The following is a 25,114-nucleotide window of genomic DNA, read 5'->3' as shown; positions in this document are numbered from 1 at the left end:
CATAAAAACAGTATCCTATCACTAAGCCCTGGGAAATGACCTGCAGCCTCATGGAGCTGAGGAATGCATCCTAAATGTATAGAGGATTTAAGGCAAAGATTTAGAATGGAATTAGATGCTATCCACAGAATGCATTTGGCAGTGATGACTTTTTCCTTCCTCCCCCACCCACCCCCAAATATCCTAACAGCTTGTGGGGTGGTGGAGGAATAAATGTAAATTTTACTTTCCTAGCTCCTCCCTGAATATACCCACAAAAATAGAGATATTGGCGGGGGGGGGAGGGGCGCGGGGAGTCAGCGGTGCACAGAACTAATAAAATGTTACTGATAGAATACGGCTGGTTAGGGCTGGAAAATGAAGAGGTGAAAACTGGTCCTTCCTAAAGCAGACCTATAGTTTGAGGAGAGTAAGAAACAGTACAGACCTAGTTTACTCACAAGGGAAAATAAAAAGTCCACACTTAGACCCTAGTAAGACTCTGGTAATTCACTGGGAAGTGGCAATTTTAACATTATTGAAAAGCTTTTCACGGTAGAGGCCCTGAATTTTGTCTCCTACCTGTTTTCAAACATACCCGCAACGGGACACAAAAGAAACCTGATACCTAGAGCAAGTTTAAATACACACTGTACTGAGAACAGGCTATGAAGTGTTTGTGCCCTTTCTTTGCTAGTTTCTCCAATTCTGAAAGAACCCTGAACATGCTTTTGTCAGGTATTCTTGTAGCTCTGCTTGTCTGCAATGAAACAACCTTGGCTGTCACGTTCTATAGTCATTTCACAAACGGCACGGTGTTAACAAGACATAGCAAAGAGCACATCTCTTAAGAGCATCCATGAATTAGTGTGTCTGTTTCAGCATAAAACAGAAGATATAAAAAATAAATTAGGTGTACTTTTTTTATAGCAGAGTCCTCACAGACACTCATGTGTTCAAATCTCACCAGACTCAAAAGTCCCATCTAAAAAGAGGGACACAGGAATGCTTCCCAAACACAGAAAACCTCCTAGCCCTGACTACCTGTCAGAAGATGACCTGGGTGCACAAAGTCCCTCTCTCTCCCTGGGAATGAAGCCCTGGCTTAGGACTAGAGCAGGACAAAGAAGAGTTCTGCAGAGCTCACGCATCCTATAACAAACATACTGCCAATGAGAATTAAACACATTGAGTCTTTCTCTCTAAATGATGAAATATGCATTGTTATAGTAAAAGAAGGAGGGAGAAAAGAAGCATGAATGGGTTTTGTCCAACCTATCATCTTTTCTGTTCATGGAAAGATCTTAAGATGTGATACAAGGTAACTTGTCAGCTCACAAGAGCATCATGAACCACAACTCATTGGTTCCAGCAACATACAGCCCATTCTAATCGTTTGAAGTGTAAAAGCATAGAGCTGACTATGTACGTTAGTTTAGAAAGCACCTGGAAAGGAAGAAGTAGCATCAAGTGGACTGATCATCTTTATTATGCAAAGAGACAAACAGAAAATAAAATACTTTAATAGGAGAAAAAATAGAAGGTACAATTCGAACATAATATACCATATTGAAACCATACACGATGCAACGTGAACATTACACATTGTTAAAACAGCAATCTTTCAGTAAAGACTGCATTTTTTGAGTACAAGCATCACCCATCACAAATACACAGCTTTTTGTGTATGTCTGAGTTTCAGTGAGAAAGATCATGACCAGCAGCAGCACATTTAAATAGATTATTTCATTTTCATTAAACGTTTAACCTAATGAACGTATTGTATGCAATCTCTTCATATTAAAAGTATAAAATCTTAAGCGAGGCAGTGCCTGCCAATACAGATTTTAACATATGCAAATAAAGAGGATAAATATTTTGCGAAGTTTTTTAATATTGCATTTATACACATTTGTTGCTTTAAAATGTGTATTCCAGTCTCTCAACATTTAAACATTACTAAAATGCTCAGCAACTATGCACCAAGTGACAACTAATTATTGCTATAGAAAAATTTGTTTCCCAGAGTTTTAAAATAGATGTAATTTCATTTGCAATTCTCAAGACATGTTCAAGTAATATAAATAACTAGTTCCAGTGTCCATGAGGCATTCTGAATCTGTATTGGCTGCAGGCATTTATTGCCAGATCATATAAATATTTTATTGAATCTAAAAAAGTTAACTAAACTTACATATAACTATTAAATTCCTTAGGAAATGTATGCAGTAATAAAATCACCACGGTATGTGTTTTTACTTTAAAAAGCTAAAACTTTAGCATCAGGCTACTCTGAAATTCCTTTCTGTCAAAGGGCACTATGTCACAGTTGGCTTTATAGAGGAAAAGAGAAAGTAAAGAATCCAAACCACCTTGTCAGTTGGATCAGTGAACCACTCCAAATCAGTATGTGGTCACACAAGCACTAGAGCTGACGGACAAGTGAGCGTATGCAGACAACAGTATTGGGTGCAAACGGAAGCTGGAGCACAAGATCAAAGCGCGGACTGCTGCCAAAATAGCATATTAAGCCAGTAAACAAAATGCAAGGTGTTGTTATAAAAAGGATATAACCTTTAGACATTTCTGGGAAAAAAAAATCCAACTTTCTCTGTATTTTAGCCAGTGATGCCTTCAGTAATGTTTTACACTTAAAAACCAGAAAATAGACATGTCAAGTTACAGTGTGTAGTGTTTTAGTTCCAATACTCAACATATTAGAAGTAAGATTCAGTTCTGAAACCCATTACACTGCAGAATGAGGCATTTCAACCTTACCAGTTTTGGAATATGAAATATCCCAGTATTTGAAGAATGCTCAAACCCTCTATTTGGAGAGCACATGGGAGCCAGGGCACAAGAAGCAGGTTGAACTTTGGCTGCACAACTGATATTGCTACACATAAATCACCAGCTAGACTAGGAAAATTCCTGGGGATGTTCTCTACCATGTGTAAAATACCCATTAATAACAATAGTTTGGCAATGAGCTACGGCAACACAGGAGGAAGAGTCAGCCCTAAAAGGTATACATTCAGAACAATCTCTACTTAAACCTACAAAATACAAGCTGTCCAGCTTTCTTTCCCCTTCTCCCCATTAGTGTTAAATGAAAGACCTTAACGTTCTTTTACACATGGGTTTTCTATTTAAATTCAAATTTGCATTATGGCTGTTTTCTCTGATTTTAATACTGGTCTTGCTGGGAATGTGGAAATACAGAATCGGAACTCTTAAAATACGTTGGTAACTATTTTAGAGCAAGTTTTTCTCCTCAACTGTTTTTTTCAAAGCCTTTGGATGTAGGAGACGTCCAAGTTTTTAACAGTCTTACCAAAATAAACAAGTTCGTTTCTGAGCACTGGTAGGTCTGAAGCCAATTAGTTCTCTAGTTACACAGCCTTCCATGAAAGACAGAACAGACCGAAACTTGAATTCCAAATGCAACAACAGAAGTCCTTAAAAAGCTCCAACAAACAGAAAAACTAGCTGGTCAGTCATATACCGAAAAACTATACCTTTTGCATGTCATCTTGAATTCCTCTGAAAGTATGCCATCTTCCTTAGTAGTTGGGAGTACAGGGAAAACTCCTCTCCCATTGCTTTAGTAAGCAAGCATCCTATTTCCATTACGCTCCAAAAGAGGAAAAAAAAATAGATGTAATTATTCCTAGGCAATGGCATCATTCTTCCTCAATGAAAGGTGAGAAAAAAACCTCCTCTGCATTGTTGATCTACAGAAAACAATTTTTTTATTTCTTAAGTTGTTATTTTCATTCACATTTTAACAGTAAAAAACAAATTATAACATCAAATAAAACTTTATCCTTGGGAAGGAGAAAAAAAAAATTATCATCGCATATCTTAGCAGATGACAGGTGAACTTAAAGAAACTCAACAGTGCAACAGAGCATCTTTGCACGACTTGCTAAAGATACTTTCAAAGTTGGTTTTGGTGAACTAAAATATCCGACATTAATAAAAAACTGTGTAATTAACAGAGTAGTAGAAGTTAGAGAAAATCAAGACATCAGCAAGAAGTTCCAAAAAGGTCCCTAATTCCGCAGGGACAAATCTCAGTAAAGATACCAAGTCTGAGTTTCAGCAAAACAATTTATGAAAAGTCCGTACGAGCGTGGAAAAGTTAAGCCTGAAAAGTGGTTACTGAATACCATTTTTATTAATATACACTTCAGATCACCAACAGAATTAATGTAATTTTTCCTTTCAGATAATCAGTAAGATGAAGGGGGCTATACTTTAAAAGTTCACATGACAGGATTCTTGAACTGCATTTTGGTATTGGGCTTCTTCATCAAGCTGAAGATTCTAAACAAAATGAAAACATCATCAAAATGGACAAATACTCAAGATGTACCATAGTCCTTAGCTTAAGCATTCATTTTCCATATTTTTACATAGGAATTGGCACCTAGATGAAGACTCTCCATCTTTGTGCGTACTAGATCATTGTTTATGTTGCACAGTATCTTTCATTTAACCAAGTACCATAAGATACATCAGACAGGAGAAGAATCAGATGAGTGGGACATGGCTCATTAAGCAGAAGGGTCCATCTTCTCTCCCTGGCTCAATTACAATACAGAATAGGCAGCTCAGGAAAGCTGACTGTCACGCAATTCTTGTAAGAGGGCTTCCAACCTGCCATAACACCCTCCATTAATAAAAACAGAATGTGATCCCCAGACTACAGTACTCAGATTGTTGAGAATATAATGCTTAAAATGAGAAAACAAACACATATTGCGAAAGACAGGTGGTTAACCCTGCTGCTTTTGAAGAGCAATCTTCCAAGTTGTTAATATGCCAGAGTAACACCACCTTTTCTAGTGCAATACTGGCAGCTTCACCAAATTGGGATTCCAATCACCAGTTTTACATCCTCAAACATGCAAGATGCACTCATGTTGAAGAGCCCAATCCCCTGTATCAGCCGCCTAGCTCTTCATGCCTTTGTCACAGATCACTCAACACAAAGAATGATATGCATCGTCTGTGCCATCTTTAACCAGTGAGGCTGCCTATGCCTCAAACACTGTGCTTATCCCACACAAAGCTCAAGCAGTGTACCCCAAAGCCTGTCAGACTCCACAGAAACTACAACACAAACCCTCCAGCTCTCTGATCCCACATGCAGAACTCAACTGGTTGTCTGACTTATGGTCCACCCACTGACTACGTCTGTGTAGGTAGTTCTGCATCTACTCCAAGGTCATTTACTCGCAGTGAGCCTCAAAGAAGGCAACCAGAACGGCGATTTAAGGACACGTGCTCTTCACGTTGCAGCCTCTCTTGCAACATACTGGAAGAGAGGCTGTAGCAGCAATACCGGCTAGGTCAAGATGCACTTTAGGTGCTGAGAATTATGATTTAGCCATTTCTGCCATAAAAGGTCAAAAACGTCAATAAAACAGAGTAGCATCTATTTTATTTCCCCAGGAGCAGCAGTAATAAAATGTTCTGGAGTAACAAATAGTTCAGATGGAGAATACTAAGCTAAAGACTTAAGTCACCATTTTGGAGCAGAACTTAAATGCTGACAACGCCTGATCCCGGTAGCACTTCCCTCTGGTAACGGAAAACTTAAGAACAGACAGGCCCACCTCTGAGTTCTGTACAGAGCAGGAACACAGCATGTCCAGAGCACGGAAAAGTTTGGTACAAATTTTTTATTTGGCACTTTCATTCATAGAAAAAAGTTACCATTTATTCCCCTACACATCAAAGAAGAAAAGGCTTACCACAAATTCTCCGTAGTCAAACCGGTGTCTTAGATTTAGATGGCTAACAAGATTTCTAGTAACCTGGTTAGTATCTGCCCAAGGAAGAGATACACAAATAGGACAGATCTGAATTTGGAGGGGAAGGGGAAAGAGAGAGAATTAAAAAAAAAGTTACTGGTAATACAGAATGCATTAAAGACATGTTCTACAGGAATAACTAGTCTATTACTCATCCATTACCAAAATACAGTAGAGATGTTCATATAAAAATCATAGTTCTAGGTGTTCTATTCCTCACTTGTGTAACATTCAAAAATTACATTTCAACTTGCCAAATTTCTTAAGTGTTTCTCTTAGGAGTGGGGGATTATCAAGTCTGTCTGGCACTCTTTTTGTCAATTTCTGCTGTTTAAAATTTAGAGGAAAAGTGATTACTACATCCTTATTGTTTGGGAGGATTTTCATAAAATTGAGATGATCCAGTAAGCCAGAAGAAAAAATAACATGCTCCATACAGATGAAAAGAATAGCAATTTAAACAGATTTTTCTCTTCCACTCTCTTTGATGACCTCAGATTACCTTTCAAGTAACTGTAGGTTTCACATGAAACAATAGTTACAAATAGGATTCTGTAGAAACAGATCTAAGTTACTAAATTAAGAAGAGTTAAGTGTCAGGCTCAAAAACTGAGTTTGTTTCACACCAAGATAAACGAGACAGCTAAGTCAGAGACAGAAATGCCTTAGAACTGACAAGAAGCTGGACAAGAAACATTTTCAAATGAAAGTCATTCCTCAAGTTAAATGCCCTGCATTAGGTATATTGTCTTTCCCAGACCACAGTGATCTTCACAGATATAGAGTAACTACTGCACATTTAAAATTATTCACATAACTATAGTGGAAGTAGCTTAAGAAGCATACATAAGAAACTCTACTTACTACAGGAACTATCTGATAAAGATGTCTATTATTACAGTGATCCAGCAAGCGTTGTCTGGTAAAATTGGCTTCCTGACACAGGGGGCATTTGAAGGTTGGGTGTCCACTGTAGACAAATACACAGTATGAAACAGAAGAGAGAGTTTTAGAAGTAAAGTTACAGCAAGCTTAATTCATCTCTTGTCATTGTTTTCCCTTATTTTGGTAACAACAAAAAACCCCCGCCCTCCCTGATATAATAGCAGATCTAATGGAGTGCCAGTGCTACTTCCAAATTGCAATTTTAAAGCACATTTATTATTTGTATACCTAAATGCATTCTTCCGAGACTTAAACTTTAGAAAATTCTTTTGTCGCAATTGCGGCTGCACCCTGTTCTTACTTACTGATAGCCTCTTTTAGTGCTAATCCTTCAGGAAAGTACTGGAAAACCCTACAAATTCTAACCTTTAGATCCAAACATAAAAGGAACTACAGGGTTTTTTAAATACAACTTGTTGTAGGTGTTTGTGTGGGTTTTTTTAAAGTTAGTAGAAGCTTCCACTATTACTGTCTGGATCTATTTTAACAAAAACTGCAGAAAAATAAGAAGTCTACCTTGTTTCTCCTGGAAGTATTTGATTATTAGCCATCTCGCCATTATCAGATGTTGCATCACTCCTGCTACTTTAAATGAAGTCAAGAAAAAAAAAAAACACAAATGAAACAGATTATTTTAGTCCACTATCAAAGTTTTAAAAGTTCAACAGTAACAGGTGCGGGAGGGGGGGAGGGAGGAGTTGGAAATCCCATGAATTTCAAGACAAAACATAAAATGGCACATATTTTAACTCCCACAACTTTTCCTTTGGATCAATGTATGTCTCAGTATTTAGTTACCATGGTGACCCTTAATGGAATACTACGCAATGCTACACAATACTACTACAACTATAGGAAAGTGGTATATAATACAACAGGCATTTAGTCAACAAGAATGGTAATGGAGAGTACAGCTAAGTAGCTCAAAAGGCATTATGAACTACATGAACCCAAGATACGTAGGACTTTCTAAGTTTTTTGACTTATGACTCTAAAAAGGCATTTAACTGCAATGTATTTACACAAATAATTTACAGCTTTCAACTACAGCCAGGTAAATTTCCTTATGCTGTGCATAAAATAGACTGTCTCCTAAAGTAAGAATGACAAACAGGACAATTTTAGAAAGTAAATATATGCACTTCTAGCTAAGCCAGAAGAAACTGCCCAGGCATGCTGATTATCCTAAGAACATGAATATTTACAGTCACAAATTTGGTGACAGTACATGTTTTTGTATTTCTGTGATATTGTAAGCACAGGTATTCTACTGTAGCATAGTCAATAAATAATGATATAACAATATCCAGACACTAGGGTGAAACATGGCTGCAACTAGTTCTGGTAACAGCCTAAACTTCCGCTTTTAATATACTGATGGGTTGAAAACCAAACACAGAGAAGTTCAGACTGCTAAAAATAGAAAACATATGTCAAAACAAAGTAAATAAAGGACAGTCTATATATAATAAAGCCCTGTGAAACTAACTGGCAAAAAAAAAAAAAAAAAAGTCTTCCAAAATAAGGAAAAATCTCCAATCAAACCAAATACATCAGTCAAAAGGTATGAAAAAGACAAGTTCTTTAGCTTTACTGCCTGAAAACAAATGGTAAGTGGCATTTGTATTTTATGGTGTGTAACATACTGGAGTTCCTTATAAGTTTCGTAAGAGATCAGTTTAAAATAAATTCATTCAGAAAGCAAATGCTTGCACAGTAATGTTTTGAAACAGGACACACGCTAAAGCAAACTTAGGAAAGGGGAGGGGAAATAAAAAGAGAAGGAAACTTCCATGGGGCTAAATATTATGAAATCTGTTACAGAGTCAGCTGCTCAAATGCTGTCAAGGCAAGGAAAGCAAGCTACAGATACTATACAGTTTTTAGGAGAGCCCCTAGAAGACATTTCAAACCATCATGTAGAAAGGTTTTCTTCTGTATGCCAATAACATAGACAGAGACCTGGAAAAACTGTCATTTTGTTGAAGCACAAAAATATGGATAATAATTGCAAAAAGAAGGTATGCCCTGGAAAAAAAAAATACTTTTCTTGGGGGGGATGGGGACGAGCGGGACACCAAAAAGAAGAGGATGCACTGTTATACATAAAACACCCTGATTACCTGTTCCCTGTTGAATCTTGGGAAATCTGTAAGTTTGGAATAATAGAAGAAACACCATATTCATCCTGATACTTCTTACATGTTTTATAATGCTGTCTCATCCACGAAAATCTAACCTGTAAATGAAATGCCAAATTATTGAAATTATACTGAACAATCCAGGGTCAGAAGGAAGAGATAATTCTGCCAATGGAAAGTAATGCATGCAGGAATTGTACAGACATCATATGCAGCAGAAACCAGAACTTGTGTCTCCCCGCACAGCATGAACACTTTCTTCCCCAACAGGAGATCTTCAATTCCTTTTTCCATAGAGCCTCTGTCACTCTGTGAGCCTGGAGAATGTTCCCACTCCCCAAACCCCCAACAGCCAGGCAACTGAAAGAGCTCTCTCAGGGGTGAAAAATGCGAGTAAACTCCATTAACTGAAACAAAGTCACAGGAACTACACCTCCCACATCCAGGATCAATGACTGATGAGCTACAACAGAGAAGGGCCATGAGGATGGGATAAGCACCACTGCTCCTTCAGTCTTCTCTGGCCTGCCGTTACCTTGTGCAGAGCAAAATCTTTTTGCATTAGGTGTATTCTGAGAATAGATAACTTTTCTCTTTGAGAAATAAAAGAAGGAAAAAAAGAAGGTGAATGAACACCAACTTAAGGCTGCCTATCCAGCTTAAAGGCAAGGTGAGACCACGAGTTGCTTAGATTTGTCAGGAGACAGCTGTGCTGGACGTGCCCTAAATCAGAATTTCAGGTCCAACAGCACTGTCAGAAAGTGCTTACAGGTTTAGAGGCGGAACAAGATCACATCTCATGTGTCTGTGCCTAAATTCCATTAAAGTTCTTCTGGGGATCTGTCTGGTTCTTCCTTCCAGTTTACCAACTTGTTATTGTTTCTTTCTCCTCATTTTTCATCCATCCTAATGAATCACGTGGAACAAAGCAGGCAGCTCAGCCTCCCACTAGTGCTACTCTTCACATGGGCAGAACTGTCCCCCATGCGAAACGAAACAAACATGAAGTCAACTACCTGGATTTGATGCAATTTGGTGTAAACAAAATGTGTGGCTGATATCCTGCATCCATTTATATCAGGAGATTACTCTTGATTTCAATGGGGGCCAAGATTTTGCCCAATGTTCTAAAAATAATGACCCCTTTATAAAGGGAATGAAGGGAATGATGGGGCAGGGGGAAATTACGTATGACTCTATGTACACCGAGAGTAATCAACCTGTATTTTTCTGTTTTTAAATTAAATTTTAAATTAAAATTTACAGCAGCTCTAAAAGCACTTTCATTTCCACAGTGAAAGTTTCTGAGGTTTTCCATGTATCTGCAACTTTCATTTTCAGTTGTCTAACTTTTCCCTTGCCGGTTTTACAACTATATCCAGTTCTCGCATTGTTTTGGGGAAAAACTGGCACTCTGCTTAAAAAGTCCTTATAAACAAGATCCTCTTTCAGTTTTCACCTGTTAGGCATACCTAGCAGGCACTGCATGCCTAGTATATGCGCAAGCCTTACAAAGCTAAGTTCAAACTGCTGTTGACTCTTCAGCTCCAAGACAAGAATGACACACAGTAAAAGCGTGTCTGGTCAAAAATAAGAAAAAAAATTTATCCAACTTTTTGTAAAGTTTTACTCTACCTGCTTCTCACAGCATCTACAGCCCCCAGAAGCTTTCTTCATACTGTTTTCAACATCTAGAGCCCTTTTGGGATATGTTCTTTCTTTTTTAGTCACGCTCCCCCGGCAGAGAGGACAATGTGTTCCACTTTCTCTGATAGCTGTCAAGAAGCACTTCCTGCAAAACCTAAATTAAAAAATTACCACAAACACAGGTTAGCAAAGTGAGGAGAGTTAGATACTTTGTCCTTGACGAGAGCTGCGTGACTATTAGGGAAAAAAAAAGATACGTATCAGAGGAATACAAATCTTTACAAATATAAGCAAAATGAAATAATGGTGCTTACAAAGAAGTATACGGAAATTAGAGGAACTTGGCAATGCACTTTAAAGATCTTACTATTTACTGACTGGTATTCCTGAGCTGTACACCAGATTGATCATTAATGAGAAATTAAATGGTGCAGCAGGCACGTGATATTGAAATATCTTATCAAAGTAACTCCTGTTTGTTTTCCTTAAACGGAGCCAAAACCACAACAAATGTTCATTTAGCATGCATTTCCAAAGATTTCCATTCATCAGCCTTTGCAGTTCTCCTCTCACTGTCTTCTCCTCGTGTATCAATCACCAAAGCTATTTTGCTTTTCTACAAAGTAGTGCTTTGTAATTAAACGTTCCTCTGAAAAATGCATGCTCTTCCACTATGAATAGATGAACTGAAGAGAGAGAGCAGCTACGCTACGGTCCTCATTCGGAAAACGAACGGGAAACTCTGAAGTTCAAAAACGACGCGAGTTAGGTTAGATGTGCAAGATGCTCCCACCGGCTGTGAAACCCGGCCACCACCCATCAGACAACCGGGGGCTTGCTTCCAGGGGCGGCTTTCCTAACCGGCCGGTCCTCATTCGCTACAAAAGAAAGAGTCGAGGGGAGGCTGGGGCAAGGCTCCGCATGCAAGGCTGGCAGCCAGCTCTCGGCGGCGGCTGGTGGCAAGGGGCTCCGCGGGTCCCGTCCCGTCCCCCGGGGCCGAGGGTCTGTGCACGGAGGGGTAGGGGGCAGAGAACCGGCGGAGGAGGAGGAGGAAGAGGCGGCGAGGTGAAGGCTTGTGAAGGGGGCGGGGGGCGCAGGAAGGAAGGAGGAATACCCACACGTGCTGGCAGTTCGCGGTCCTCACAGGCGTTTTGAACACCTCCTGGCAGACGGGGCAGTAAAAATCATCCTCGCTGAAGCACGCTGGTGGTGCTGCTGCTGCCGCCGCGGCGGCTCCGTCGGCCATGGCAACACGTCAGGGCCTCCCTCCCTGTGGATCGGGGACAAGAAATACAAGCCCCGCCCTGGCGAGCTGAGCTGAGCTGAGGTCCGCTTCTGCGGGGTGGAGGGCGCCGGGGGTCCGAGAGAAGATGGCGGGTGGGCACCTGGCCCCAGGTGTGAGGCCGGGCTGCGGCGGAGGCGGGCCCGGGAGCGGGAGCGGGCCCGGCCTGCGCGCCGCGCCGCGCCGCCCCGCCCCGCCTCTCCGTCCTTCCCTCCCCGGACCGGGAAGCGCCCCCGCCCCGCTTCTTTACCTGGCGGTGCCCGGAGAAGGAGCCACCGCGGCGGCGGCTGCCGCCTCCCAGCGATCCAGCCGCAGCTCCCGGCGGGCTCCCGGCGGCACCCACGCCCGGGGCGGGACCGGGGTTTGGGTTTCCATAGCGATCGTCTCCCGATCTCGAGGGGGGGCCGCGGTGCTCGCCAGAGCCGGGGGACGACGCCGGGGCCCCGGCCCGACATGGGAGGAAAGCGTTTAAAATCACGTTCCGCACAAATAAAGCGACACTGAAACCGTTTCTGCTCTGTTTTTAGTTTATTTCTAGGTGGACAGACCCTAGCGGTAATTTTATGCAGTAGTTTTAGTCGTATTAGTACTATTTGGGCCGGGATTTCTGTCTCCTGAATGATACTGACAAAATCTTAATTCAGCAGTACGACCCTGTACTTCCAGAATAAGGAATTCTAAGAATATTGTGATAGCGGAAGACTAATATCAACAAATCTCTCCAGGTAGAGAAGTCTTTGGCCCCGTTAAGTCTGTCTAGCACTGATCTCCTTTGAATGTAACTCTTGGCAGGTAAACAACAAAAAAAAAAATGCTGGCAATACTTTAAAAACAAATGGATTTGTAGTGATTATATCTTTCCAGAGCATATTAATCTGTGAAGATGTTATTAGTTCATAATAACACTAAGATTCAGGCTAGGCCTGGTCTCTCACCCTGTATCAAAAATGTGGGACAAGGGCTGAGGAGAAATAGGTCCTTCACCCTCGCTTCCCCTGTCTCCTTGGGACTGCAGTTGTCTATACCATAGCTAGATGTTCAGAGGAGATCACTAGGTGAGGAGATTTCTGGGACCCGTTGTTCACCTATGCCTTCAGTCTCCAGTGTTTCAAAACTATTTAGGCTTCGGACATCTATCAGAGCTGCTTCTTGTATCTGCCAGTGATGGGCAGCAAGAGGCGATGCCCACACCACCATCTGGGCTCCTGGCTTGGAGGGGAGAGAGAGGGAACTGCAGAAACAAAGCTGAAGCTCAGGTCTCTCTTCAGGTGAGGCTGAGGGGTGAACTGTCTTCTGATTCTGTGAAAGATGCTGGCTCTGTTTTCTTATTCAGCACCTGTTGCAATTACTGTTAGCTAAAAATGCTAGTATCTTCCTAAGTAAAAGCAGAGACAGCAGAGCAAAAGCCAATGACTGCCCTAAATACCTTCTTTTTAGATCACATGGAGGCAAAATTGGAATGGTTCTAAGTACCAGGAGGTCTGAAACACTGAAGGGAAGCACAACCAAGCAATGGGCCAAATGTAAGAGTTAAGTTGCCTGAGCTGGGATATTTACTGCCCATGCGTTGGGTTGGGAGAAAATCCGGCGGAAAACACAGAACCCCCTGGGCAGGGATCTCCCGGGAGAGGACAGGCCTGGGATTTGAGGTGTTACGGTAAGATGTCCTCTTGTAACTGTGGCTGTGCTAGCTCAGGAGGTTACTGCTCCCCTGTGCTCATCACCGCTCTGTTAGAGGCTGCTACGGGTTAGCTGAGCTGTTCATAGGCTGGCAAAGAAACCCTACTACTTAAAGTGATTAACTGATTATCTTCTTCCCTGAAATGAAGTAGGAAGCCACGCCAGTAGATCTGAGTAGGCAATGAGTGGTAGTTGGTGGCAGTAACCTCTTCAACAGTGCAAATACAGCCAGAAGACATAGAACTAAAAGTGATAGTCTGCAGAAGGCTTCTTGTGTGTTTTGTGTCAGTTAGGACCATACCACAGCTGTATAACTAGCTTCACGTGTGCCCTATCCATGCTATGACAGTGCATTAAAAGGAAGAATTACAGAAGGCTCTGTTCAGATACTATGCAACCACCTTGTATTACTCATTGGGAGAGGGGCAGCATGGCCTTCAGACTCAGCATGCGAGAGGCTGGCAGAAGTGGGCTTCCAAGTCTTTTCAGTCTTCCTGTATGACTTCAGTAAAGCATGTCCTTATGCCTCAATTTCTCAATCTGTAAAAGGGGAGAAGTTTTTAATCACCAAATAAGGCTGCTGTGAAGTGAGATTAATTACTGCAGGTAAAGAGGGTTATGTCCTTTGAAGGCAGGTGTTAAAGAAAAGCGAAGATTTATTACTAAAGGAACATGATAGGTCCATTTGAACTTTGTTCGGGAGACCACTGTATTTATTGATTAGTAGCCTTTGGCAGGGGGAGAAATTGTGCAGATGACCTCAGCGAAGTAAACTACAGGAAGGTGTGTGTGAAGGCATTCATGCTCTTGCTATCGTTATTGTAAATCTCGACCCTTTAATAAAGCTGTGACCTTGGAGTTGACAAGTAGTACGCCACAGAACGATATATAGCATGGCACTAGCCTTGTAAATCTTATGTAGTTTTTGCCACTGACATACTCAACATACAAAGAGAAATCGGGCAGCTGAAGTTTATGAAACACATTTATTTGAAGGAAAGCATTTTAAATCAGACTATTTAAATTAAATGAAACCAATAGCCCTGCCAACTTTTTTATTCCTTGCGATAAAATGTGTTTGTGAAATGAAACCTCAACAGTGAAGGCTTGTAGAACTGCTCATAAAATTTTGCTGTTTGCAGGGAGTGATTGCCACTGAAGAGGTACATTTTAGATCACCTTTGCACAGCTATTGTACAACTTTGTGCAACTGCTTTTTGCACAACTATTATTTTGGTTGCTTTCTTGATAATTCTGCTGCTGCTGCAAGAACAGCGCATCTCCTTGCCCATGTGAAAAGGACAGGGATTTGTTCTGTGGGAGCAGCCAAAGACGGACGTGAGCAGAAGGGGAAAGAGGAAGCTGTGTAGCTGCAGGGGGATCAGAAGGTGCCATGTACAGGGGGAAGGACATCTTTTGCTCTTGCCCAGTGTATCTGTAGCACTACCGACAAAGAACACTTGCAGCCACAGACAAAACTAAGGACAACACTCCTGTGGTGGCTGCTTTTTTCATATGTACAAAAAGTTCTCTCTACATTTTCTAGATGTGCAGGAAGCCATAAATCCAGTAAGTTTTTTTCCTGTATTTTTGACTACTTTGCTCTGGCAGACCAGATTATTTTTTTAGTTACTCAGATGTTCCCACAGATTCCACCCTTTGGAGCAGCACTGTCCACCTCTCTGACTGAGGAGTTTTCATTCCCAAAGACAGTTCTCAAAGAGAAAGGCAAGCAGCTTTCCCAGGCAAGTGAAACATTGAATCTTTCTCTTCCCAGAAAGGATCCACTTTCTGATTCCAAGAAAAACTAGTAAAGACCTAAAGGAGTTTCCTTGTGAACATGTTACCATGTGATTAAAGCTGCTTTAATAACTGTATATGCTTCAATGTATGAACATGAATTTTCATTTCTTACAGATCAACTGCATCTTTGAAAGATGCTATGTTACATTGTACATGTAAAAAAGTATACATACGTATTTTAACTTATATAGTAAGAATACAGGTTAGTTAAAAGACTGTCAATCTCTTGAACAGGTTTCTATTTTTTAATTATAATATTCACTTCTCGCTATCCTTTCAAGACGGCTTTCACTTACCAACTTTGCTAATTTTGAGTCTCATCTTGCACTGTAAATGGAAACTTATTGCAGTCTTATGGGGTCAGTAATACTGTTCTTGACAGCAGGTAGTATGCCTGACACTGTTTGGAGGGGGGTGGTGTTCCAGTCTGGTTGGTCCCGTAGCATCTGGAAAGCTGTTGTTGTTGATCAACCTCCAGAATTGCATTGTCATCACCAAAGTACAGAAGACTGGCCTGCCCCTGGAACGGAGCTGCAAACAAATAGCAGAGGCTGCTGCCAAAGCCCAGTGTTTCTAGGACTGGTACTAGTGTACTGGACTAGGAACAAGTTCAGGACCATTATGGTTTAGATAGAGAAACTGGCAATATTTTCTTTATCCTTAAAAAGAACACATTTTTTAAATCAAACTGAAATTTAATTTAAGAAAAAATAATTTAAAAACAAAACAATGGCTAAGAAAAAAAAACACAATATTTTTAGGTCCAAGCAGGTTACTACCATTCCATTAACTGCAAAAAGCTAAATTTTAACAACCACATTTATTACCGAAGACGTTCTTCCACTCTTTTGCAGTAGTCCTTACGGGCTGTTTGGATGACTCGCACATATTCTAAGGATGACCCATCCAGAACTCTTTCAAGAAGAACTTCTCCAATAGTGTTTATGTCCTGAAAGAAAAAAAAGGATATTTTATTGACTATCAAGATAGTAATTAATGTGTTAATAGATTTAATTTTGACTGCTTGGGTTACCAGTTAACAATACTGGTTTCAGTGGGTTTACATCCATGTTTAAAGTTTACTGCCTAACCATCTACTCCTTAGTGGTAAACACCACAACATAAAGCAAGATAAATCATTATGAAACTTGAAATAAATGACAAGGTGAAATGCAGAAACAGATTAACTCAGTGATTACACAAAACCCAACAATGCCAATGCTCTTTATTAAGGAGTCCAATTTGATGATGCATATTGTATTTTTGTGTACAGAAATACTCAAGCCTTAGCTATTCTTTATGAAGCTATATATGTGTGAACTATCATTAAAGTGCTATCATACGTAAGTCTGTCTCCACCATGTGCGTGAATTATAGGTTCAAATTTTTAAGATGGTTTTTCACTCCTGCCTTCCATTTGGACATCGTTTTCTTCAGTGCTTTTACACCATTTGAAAAAAAATGTTTTGTATCTTTCTTTGAGATTTTGTCTGGATGAGTATCAAACATAAATATAGGAAAGCACTACCTAATATTCTTGAGAAATTCCAACAGCATGTTAATGCTTGTGCTGCATTTTCTGTTTTACAGCCCACTCAGCCAGCAATCAGCTGCAGCACCTTTCAGGACAACTGTGTCATCTTAGGTTCTTATAGAATAAAAATGGGTTGTGGAAACAATTTTCATTTAAAGTAAGTATATTTTCATTTTAGGAACTCCGTATCATTTATAAACATGAGTCAGATGCATAATACCTGTTAAGAAATGAGGTAATGGAGTACCTTTCCCTTGTCCCACCATCAGACAGCAACAGAACTGAGGACAGACTCCATAAGCTGGCACCTCTGAGTACCAGGCTATGCTGTTTCTGTACACATCTGCCACGTTTCGTGAATTCGTGGTGCAGTTATCTGCTCAGTTCTTTTCGTGACTTTGTGATTGTAAAAGGTGTGGAAGAAGATACACATAAAGCAATTAAGACCAGTAGTTTGCAAATGCTGTTACTCACTATGTAGTCTTCATAATGGAATATAAGTCTGAGTTGAAGATGCCTTATAAAATTTCTGCTGAAATAGCTTGGACCTCTCCCAAGTGTTAAACAACAAATTCGACAACACTATAAATAAATGGAAGGAATTACTCAATTTTCATCTTGGAGATCTTACAGAAGAAATATTACCAGTATTTAAAAAAACAGAAATGTGAAATAAGTGGATCTGTTATGGCCAAATGGCATTCTCTGAGCAAGACGAATACTGCTAGGCACAGCGCACTTCAGATCAGCTGTCAATTACGCTAATCCCTGCTGTGTGATTTGCGTCTGTAGACATCCCAAGGACTGTCAACCTATATAGATCTGATGGTTACTATATTCCCTCCTACTAGCTACAGGAGAACAGTCATGTAAAAGCATTTGCTTTATCCAAAACAAAACTTGTTTATCATCCAAACAATTAATGTATCCATTTGTTTATCATTCATATAATAAACTAATAAAAAAATGATGCAGTTGTTTATCATCCAAGCCACTGTTTGGATGATGAAGCGTTCCCAGAATCATACACGATTGCTCTTGTCATCAATTACAAATGAATTCATGTGTGCGTACAACAGAAGTGCTTAAAACACTTCATCAAAAAGAGAAGCTGAATTACTTCCTGTGGGTTCTCTGTAATATAAAAGTTGCAGTTGTTGCAACATGTATTTATTCAAGCATTATCATGAGAACACTGTGCATATGCTAAAAAGATGATTATCATGGAACACACCATGTGTGAATATACCATTTGTATACTTAAAAACAGTTTAATGACATGTTACGGTAATGAACACTATGATACAACACACCAAAAAATCCTATGCCTCTTTTGAACTAAAAGTCCAATGTGTATATTCTAAGTTTGAAATAAAAAGGTTGAAATAGCTATGCCGAATCACTTTTTCAGGTAATCCTGAAATCCCAACACAGTTACTCCAAAGGTATTTCAGAATTAAAGGGAAGGTTCAGTGTGTCAGTAGCAAACAACCAAGTGCACGTCTCAGCATGCTCCCTCTCTTGGCTTTGTGTTAACATTGTGGTGCCTACAGTTTATAAACCAACTAAAGCAGTTATGAAACGGTGTGACTTAAAAGGTCACATTCTCATTTCCTTGCTTGTAATTTTCACATTCTTTGTAGGTGAACATAGTTATGAATACTGTTTTTTACATTAGGTTTCAAAGAAATGTGCAACAGAGGCTGTATAATGCATATTATGAGTGTCTCAGGACCAGCTTGTATATGCAACTCTGAATTGGGCAAAGGATTTAATAGTTTACTAAGTTTTAAGCCTTATTCTGCTCTCCAGCTACACAATACAGCTCTTTATGAATTTGCCCTGAGTGAAAAAATAAGAGCTTATAGATTGATAGGTGTGATAAAAACTATTGACAGTTATTTCAGTTGACCAAAGTAAATACGGAGCCTAATCTGAAAAATTCAAAATTTGTCAAAATTTTATACATTAAAGCATTAGCTCAGATAAAGGTGAACACAGTATACATTCATGGGTGAATGCTTCCTTTAATTTACTTGGAGCTATGGCTCCAGGATAACTTCCTAATATGATCATGGTTAAAGTGGTGAAAACTAGCCTGCAAAGTAGAAGGGAATGGAGCGGGTTTCCCCCATCCCACCTGCTGCAGGAAATGGGAACATTCATTGATTTGACTACAAGTCCTTCACTCTGTAACCTCTCTAAAACACCTCTTCTGCGAGGCATGAGAACTGGAGTCTAAAATCCCTTGGCAAATAACCATGGAAGTAAATTACACTCATCGAGATCTGAGTCTACGGCCTATGGACCTCAGTGCTACAAACAGGGTCACAGTAAGACCTTGCAGCCTCCGTGGACCTTCAGAATGAAGGCAGTCATGTGAAGTTGTCTTAAAAAAAGAAAAACAACTAACCCCACTGATGTATCTGAGGCCCCATAAAGACTTCTTAAATTCTAACCCCAAAACCCGGACTGGAATACACAGCAAATGCTGCCCATGAATCTGAGTTAAGTCAGTAGAAATGGCACATGCAGAATTTAAAAGCAGGCAAGTCACTGAACCTAATAATGCTCATACTCTTGGCTGTAACTGTGTGTTGTATCGGTCGTAAGACTTCCTACATCATTTCCTCTGCTCCTACCAGCGCTCACACTGATAGGAGTGCTAATATTTTAGATATTGTATGCGTGCACACTTGTCTGTGAGAGAGGGGGAGAGGGAATGATTATAGGTAAGTTTTTCCTCCTCTGTCAAAACCAGTTAAACAATTAATATATTTTATCTTTGTCTGTTTTCTCCTATCAGTAATGCTTGCTAGAATTAATCAGTTTAACATGTAAAATATATACTTATGCACATTAACACAGAAGCCCAGGTTGGAAGGGACCATTACCACTGCTTTTGTTTCCGATCTGTGGTAAGTGATACGATGGTCCATTAGCTCATCCTCACCTACTTGACACTGGCAATAAGGACACGAATATCTGGGAATAAGAGGTAGTATATTGTTAGTGCCTGCAGACAGAACTGATACATTCTTAGTACTACAAGCAATAAAAGTAGTATTTAGATTCCATTGGCCAGATATCATTAGAAGCTTCTTTTGCCATAGCGAAAATGCGGCAGGGGTGTATGAAATGTACATGGGTGTGATGTATGCTGTGCTGCCAAAAGGTCAGCCTTGCTAATGGACGCTGCGACACTGTACAGAACTGTGCCAGCACATCAGGATATTGATCCCGAAAAGCACTCTTAACAGAACCATGACCTTAGAGAAGAATGGATGAAAGTACTGAACACTACAACTACAGACATCTGATAAAAGCATAATTTAATTGCTGTGATACACTTGGAGTATTCGTGACCAAACTACCAATTCTCAGGAGCCCTCATTAAGTATCAACACTTTCTTGCAGAGGATCCCTACTTAGTTTTCAGTACAGAGTATGGTCTTGTTGCATAGTGGAAACACTATTTCCAGGTTAGTGTGGTTTTCAAATGTGTGTGGAGAAATGTTCAAGCTTTTCTGAGCATCGAAAGGACAATAACTGGGGAGATAGGTCTTCTAAGCAAGCAACCTGCGTAGTATGTCATCTAGGAATTGAAGCAGTAAAGAGTATAGGGACTTTAAATTACATCTATCAAAAGAGCATTTTAATGATATCAAAATTGTTCCTATTCGTTAATGGACAAAACTAAAGGCCATTGAACTTCAAAATCTCAGTCATACTAGAATTGTTACACACCTAGTCGATTGCTCTAACAGGTCGTGCCCTGAAAGAAAATGAAAGGGTTGAAGAATTTGAAATTTTCACATATGACACACATATATTTTGTAAATATATTTATATTCTCTCTGTGTACTGTAAGTATATAAATAAGAAAAACTGTCAGTCTTATTTCAAAACTTTCTGAAGAACAAATTATTAGATGAGAACCAATTAAATTTAGATTATTATTAGTCTTACTCTTTCAGGTAATAACCAACATTTTCAAGGAGCTTTATTTGAAAGGAAACATAATCTTTCCCCAAGAAAAATATAAAAAACTGCTGACTTGTCAAAACACTGTTGTTTCTACAAAACAGGTCACATGGAGCTAAATGCTATCAAAATCATACTATCTGCAAGTAAAATGTATTATTTTCTAGTCATGCACACAAAAAAAATTAGCATCCATTTTAAGTACTATTTAAGTATTATTATTTTAAAATATTAGCGAAGGATTCATTTTCAATTCTAAAGAATGGAAATAAGTTCCAATTTAAAAAAAAAAATCTTCTACCAGTTTGACTTCGCTCTGTTGGGATAACAAACTCAAAAGTGCTTTTGCAATATCATCGCTAAGGTCTACCTTGCTACGGCATCTCCAAGCTCCTGTAGAGGTCCATATTTTTCTATATATTTTTCACAAGTTCTTAAATGAGCTCTCATTTCACTCAGACATACCTAAGCAATGAGAAAAAGCAGCTTGTTACATTTTATACCATGACACATTCACACTAAAACATCACTTGAATATTTTCTACTTCAAAGCCTTATTATGACATTGTGGCTATACCTAGGGAAGAATGCGCATCTGTTTCTACTACTGGCTCAGTTTCTCAAGCATTGTGTTTCTGGTTCAGTATTGCTCTAATACATTTTATAACAATAACATTCATCTTATGAGAGTAAAGTGAATTAGAGTGAAAAAATTATTAATTTGTGGAGATTTTATCTGTTCCTTACATTGGCCCTTAATATTTTGGAATGAAATTAGGGACGCAATAGGGAAACATTTCTCGTCTGGGGAGGGGGACCCTCCCAGTTCACTTCTGGCTCTGTTTTTAGTGATGGAAATCTAGCCCAACTTTTTTCAACTTAAGGGCTGGACTCTGACCTCAGTGAAGTCACCAGCAAAACTTTTTACAGATACATTGAGGATAGGATTTGGGTTTTATATTGCTGCTGCTGCTGCTACTGGCTATTTCCTTTAACTCAGAACCTCTAAATAACAAAACTGGTAAAGCAGAATCATGGCGTACTTTCTATGACAAGAAACAATATGCAATGATAAGAAGTCACCATGTTGAGGTATTAAAGTATTATTTGCACAGAAACAGTGCAGAGACATTAACATTACTTACAGGTTACTCTATATTTTAACCTTTAAACAGTGATGACCAGTTCTGGTGAATCTTGGTGAAGAAATTTAGAATAACCCTCCCAGACGTCTGTGCCATGGCTGCACTACAAACGGTCATCCTGACTGCAGATGCAGCAGAATGAAACAGGGTCATGCCTCAGCCACTTAATTGCAATTTCCACTCCCCGAGTGGAAACTCTAAACGAAATTAGGTTTATATGAACACAGCAATCCATGCGTTGGTGTGACTGAGACACTGCAGGAGCATTTGCCAAGGGTAGTCTGCCAAATATCAGAAACAACATACAAAGGTGTCTTGACGCTATAACGCATTAAAGGCACTCTCCTTTTCAACATGTTTTAGTGGCCTCACTGATGGTTTTATGCAAGAAATAGAGCCGACACTTTCTGCAGCCATAAGAGAGCTCAGCATTTCTTAAAATACCTGCTACAATTGGGTTCTTCCTGCAAAACACAATTTTTAAAAATATTAAAATTAAATTCAATATTTAGCTATTGTTAATATTAAGGTATTTCAGCTCAGGCATTTAATTGCTAGTTTCAAGCAAATCTTTCCCAGATAGAAAATCCATGGCAAAAAGGTAAAGAACCAATAGTGTTATCAACAAATAAACACTTTTGCTGCTTTTCTTGCGTTCTCTGTAATTCCCCATAACCCTGCAAATAACAGCCTTTCTGAAGTTCACACATTTACTTGCTGGTTTACATTTTATGGTATTTTCGCACTGCTGTGGCTAGACGAGAAAGATTTAAGGGTATTTTTTTGCAGTTAGCAAGACAAGATAAATTATAAAAGCCAGATGTGAATCCCTTCAGACAAAAAATAAGAGGGATTCACATTTAAGCTCCTCCCACATTATCTCCTCCCACAGAACAACACAGGTATAAAAATATGAGGGGAATGCAGGACTGAAGAGTGTTCATTACACAGAAAGAGGTATAGAGTAAATATTCACAAACGTGGGAGAAATTACTTGGGTTTACATGAATTTTCAAGTAAATGTATATTAATTCAATCGTGGTTAACTGTTTTTCCTGTTGATATGTGCCCTGTCCTCCACCACAAAGTCCTGTTAACCTTTTGCTCTGCACCTCGTTTTGATGAAACGTGATTAACGTGTTCCATTTCAAACAGTAGCATTTAAAACTTTGTTTGCATGTGAGTAAATGATGGTTCAAAGGCTTTATTTAGATTTAAAGAAAATGGTTCAGTTTAGGTAGCTTTACCAAAGGGATGGGCAGGGTGTCTTTAAAAAAAAAAATTCACAAAATTTTTTATCTTTATCCTGTATTTTAACAGATGCAATTGTGGCCAGGATTTTTATAATTAGGCAATCATAGTATATAAAAAAAAGTGATTTGTCCTTTCTCCAGCCAAAGCCAATGTAGGGAGTCCTGAAGATTCAGCCTCCACAGGTTTAGGCTTGAGTTTAATATTTGCAATGGCACTGGCAGGGTGTTTTAGAGCTCTTTTAGATACTGAACTTGATAAATCACAAAAATTTATTTTTCCATCATCATGCTGGTGGAGTTTCTCTGTTTAGACATGCCCTTAAAAAGGGATTCGAATAGTGTTAGTTCTCATGCATGGATACATCTCTGGGATTATTTAGTTGTTAGTGTTGAAGGTTGCAAACCTGTGTTTCACGTTCTGTGCAATTTTGGTTTGTGCCCTCCATCTTTTTGGCAATATCAGTGGCTGGAATTCCTTCAGAAGGAAGATAAGCGCAGCAGTAAGGGTACATCCAGGCATTATTCTTTAAACTTGCAGAAATACAGGAATGACAGAATCTACATATATAGAATGAAACAAAACCACTTGTGATAATCCCCCCAACCATGCTTCAAGTAAGACAGAGTATTAAAAAAAGAATTAAAATTTTGCACAACATGAGATCCCCGGTGTAACCTTGCAGGATATTTGTTCTTCTTAGGATATATTGTTAAGAAAATTGTGTGTATTGTTCCTGCAGCCCTACTTGCATTAAGCAGAGCACTGAAAACAGACAAGCTGAGCTTCCTGGTAGCACTGAAATGCATGTGACTGTGAGGACTCATTTCAGAGCAGAAGCAAGGAACCCATCCCTCGTGGGCCTGGCAATGCCTGTAGCCCATGATTTCAAAACCTGCCATCACAGCAAAGATTCTTTCATTTTTAAGCGTTGCTGTTAGATGATGTCACAAATATGCATACTAATAGCGTACGGTAAGCCTTCCTGAGCTCATAAACAGAATACTCCATGCTGCTCCCATGAGGGACAACCATTCGGGTTGTAAAGATGAGGGAATTTCTCCAATATGTGAGTCAGAGAATGACACTCGGAGGTTTTGGGCAGCAGTTGCAGAGGAAGCATTAGGTTGTTGTGTGAGAGAGAACTCTGATTGTCCTGGTTTTGGCTGGGGTAGGGTTAATTTTCTTCCTAGGAGCTGGTATAGTGCTGTTTTTTGGATTTATCATGAGAATAATGTTACTAACACACTGACATTTTAATTGATGCTAAGCAGCGTTTACACTAAGTCAAGGACTTTTCAGCTCCCCATGCTCTGCCAAGTGCACAGGAAGCTGGGAGGGGGCACAGCCGGGACAGCTGACCCCAACTGGCCAAAGGGATAGTCCATATCATGTGACATCATGCTCGGCATATAAGCTGGGGGGAGTTGGCCGGGGGGCAGCGATTGCTGCTCAGGGACAGCCTGGGCATCAGTCAGTGGGTGCCGAGCAATTGCATTGTGCATCACTTTTTTTGTATGTTTTAACATTATTATTACTTTCTCTTCCTTTGGTGGCCTATGAAACTGACTTTATCCCACAGGTTTTACTTTTTTTTTTCCCTGATTCTCTCCCCCATTTCACCAGGCGAGCGAGCAGCGGCTGTGCGGTGCTTGGTTGCCGACTGGGGTTAAACCACGATACAGATCTAGCCATCTCAGGGTTTGGACTGGGTAAAGGCACACCTACCTCTGCAAGCATCTTAGTCACTTCTCTGGTTTTAGTAATAAAGCAGATTGGTCACTGCAGCTGCTCTTGAAAGCTTTTTGTCTATGATGGATATGAAAGATAAGCTTTGGTGAATCTTCCTGCCCTTCACTGTCTGAGCACCACTGCAAAGTCCCACTGCTAATGGGACAGAA

At 39.8% G+C, this 25,114-nt stretch overlaps 1 protein-coding gene across 12 annotated transcripts; it reads right to left on the bottom strand.

The window, feature by feature from the left end:
* Window positions 1–1,450: 1,450 nt before the first annotated feature.
* Window positions 1,451–12,174, bottom strand: RNF138 (ring finger protein 138). Of its 12 annotated transcripts, none has more exons than XM_075084933.1 (8): window positions 12,067–12,174; window positions 11,653–11,804; window positions 10,523–10,688; window positions 8,870–8,985; window positions 7,263–7,331; window positions 6,666–6,771; window positions 5,742–5,849; window positions 1,451–3,613 (listed from the first exon to the last, which is right to left on the bottom strand). In XM_075084933.1, exons 2-8 carry the CDS (start codon window positions 11,778–11,780, stop codon window positions 3,584–3,586), a joined length of 723 nt encoding a protein of 240 aa, XP_074941034.1. In that variant the 5' UTR covers window positions 11,781–11,804; window positions 12,067–12,174; the 3' UTR covers window positions 1,451–3,583. The 12 variants fall into 12 exon arrangements, with proteins under 12 accessions (XP_074941034.1, XP_074941029.1, XP_074941028.1 ...); XM_075084928.1 differs by having other exon boundaries at window positions 1,451–4,308; window positions 7,263–7,328; window positions 12,067–12,171; XM_075084927.1 differs by having other exon boundaries at window positions 1,451–4,308; window positions 12,067–12,168.
* Window positions 12,175–25,114: the final 12,940 nt, after the last annotated feature.

Source organism: Phalacrocorax aristotelis, chromosome 2, assembly GCF_949628215.1.
Source record: "Phalacrocorax aristotelis chromosome 2, bGulAri2.1, whole genome shotgun sequence".
In the NCBI taxonomy this organism is placed as follows: Eukaryota; Metazoa; Chordata; class Aves; order Suliformes; family Phalacrocoracidae; genus Phalacrocorax; species Phalacrocorax aristotelis.
Note: the sequence above shows the minus strand (reverse complement) of the source record. Positions and strands in the feature narration are given on the sequence as shown.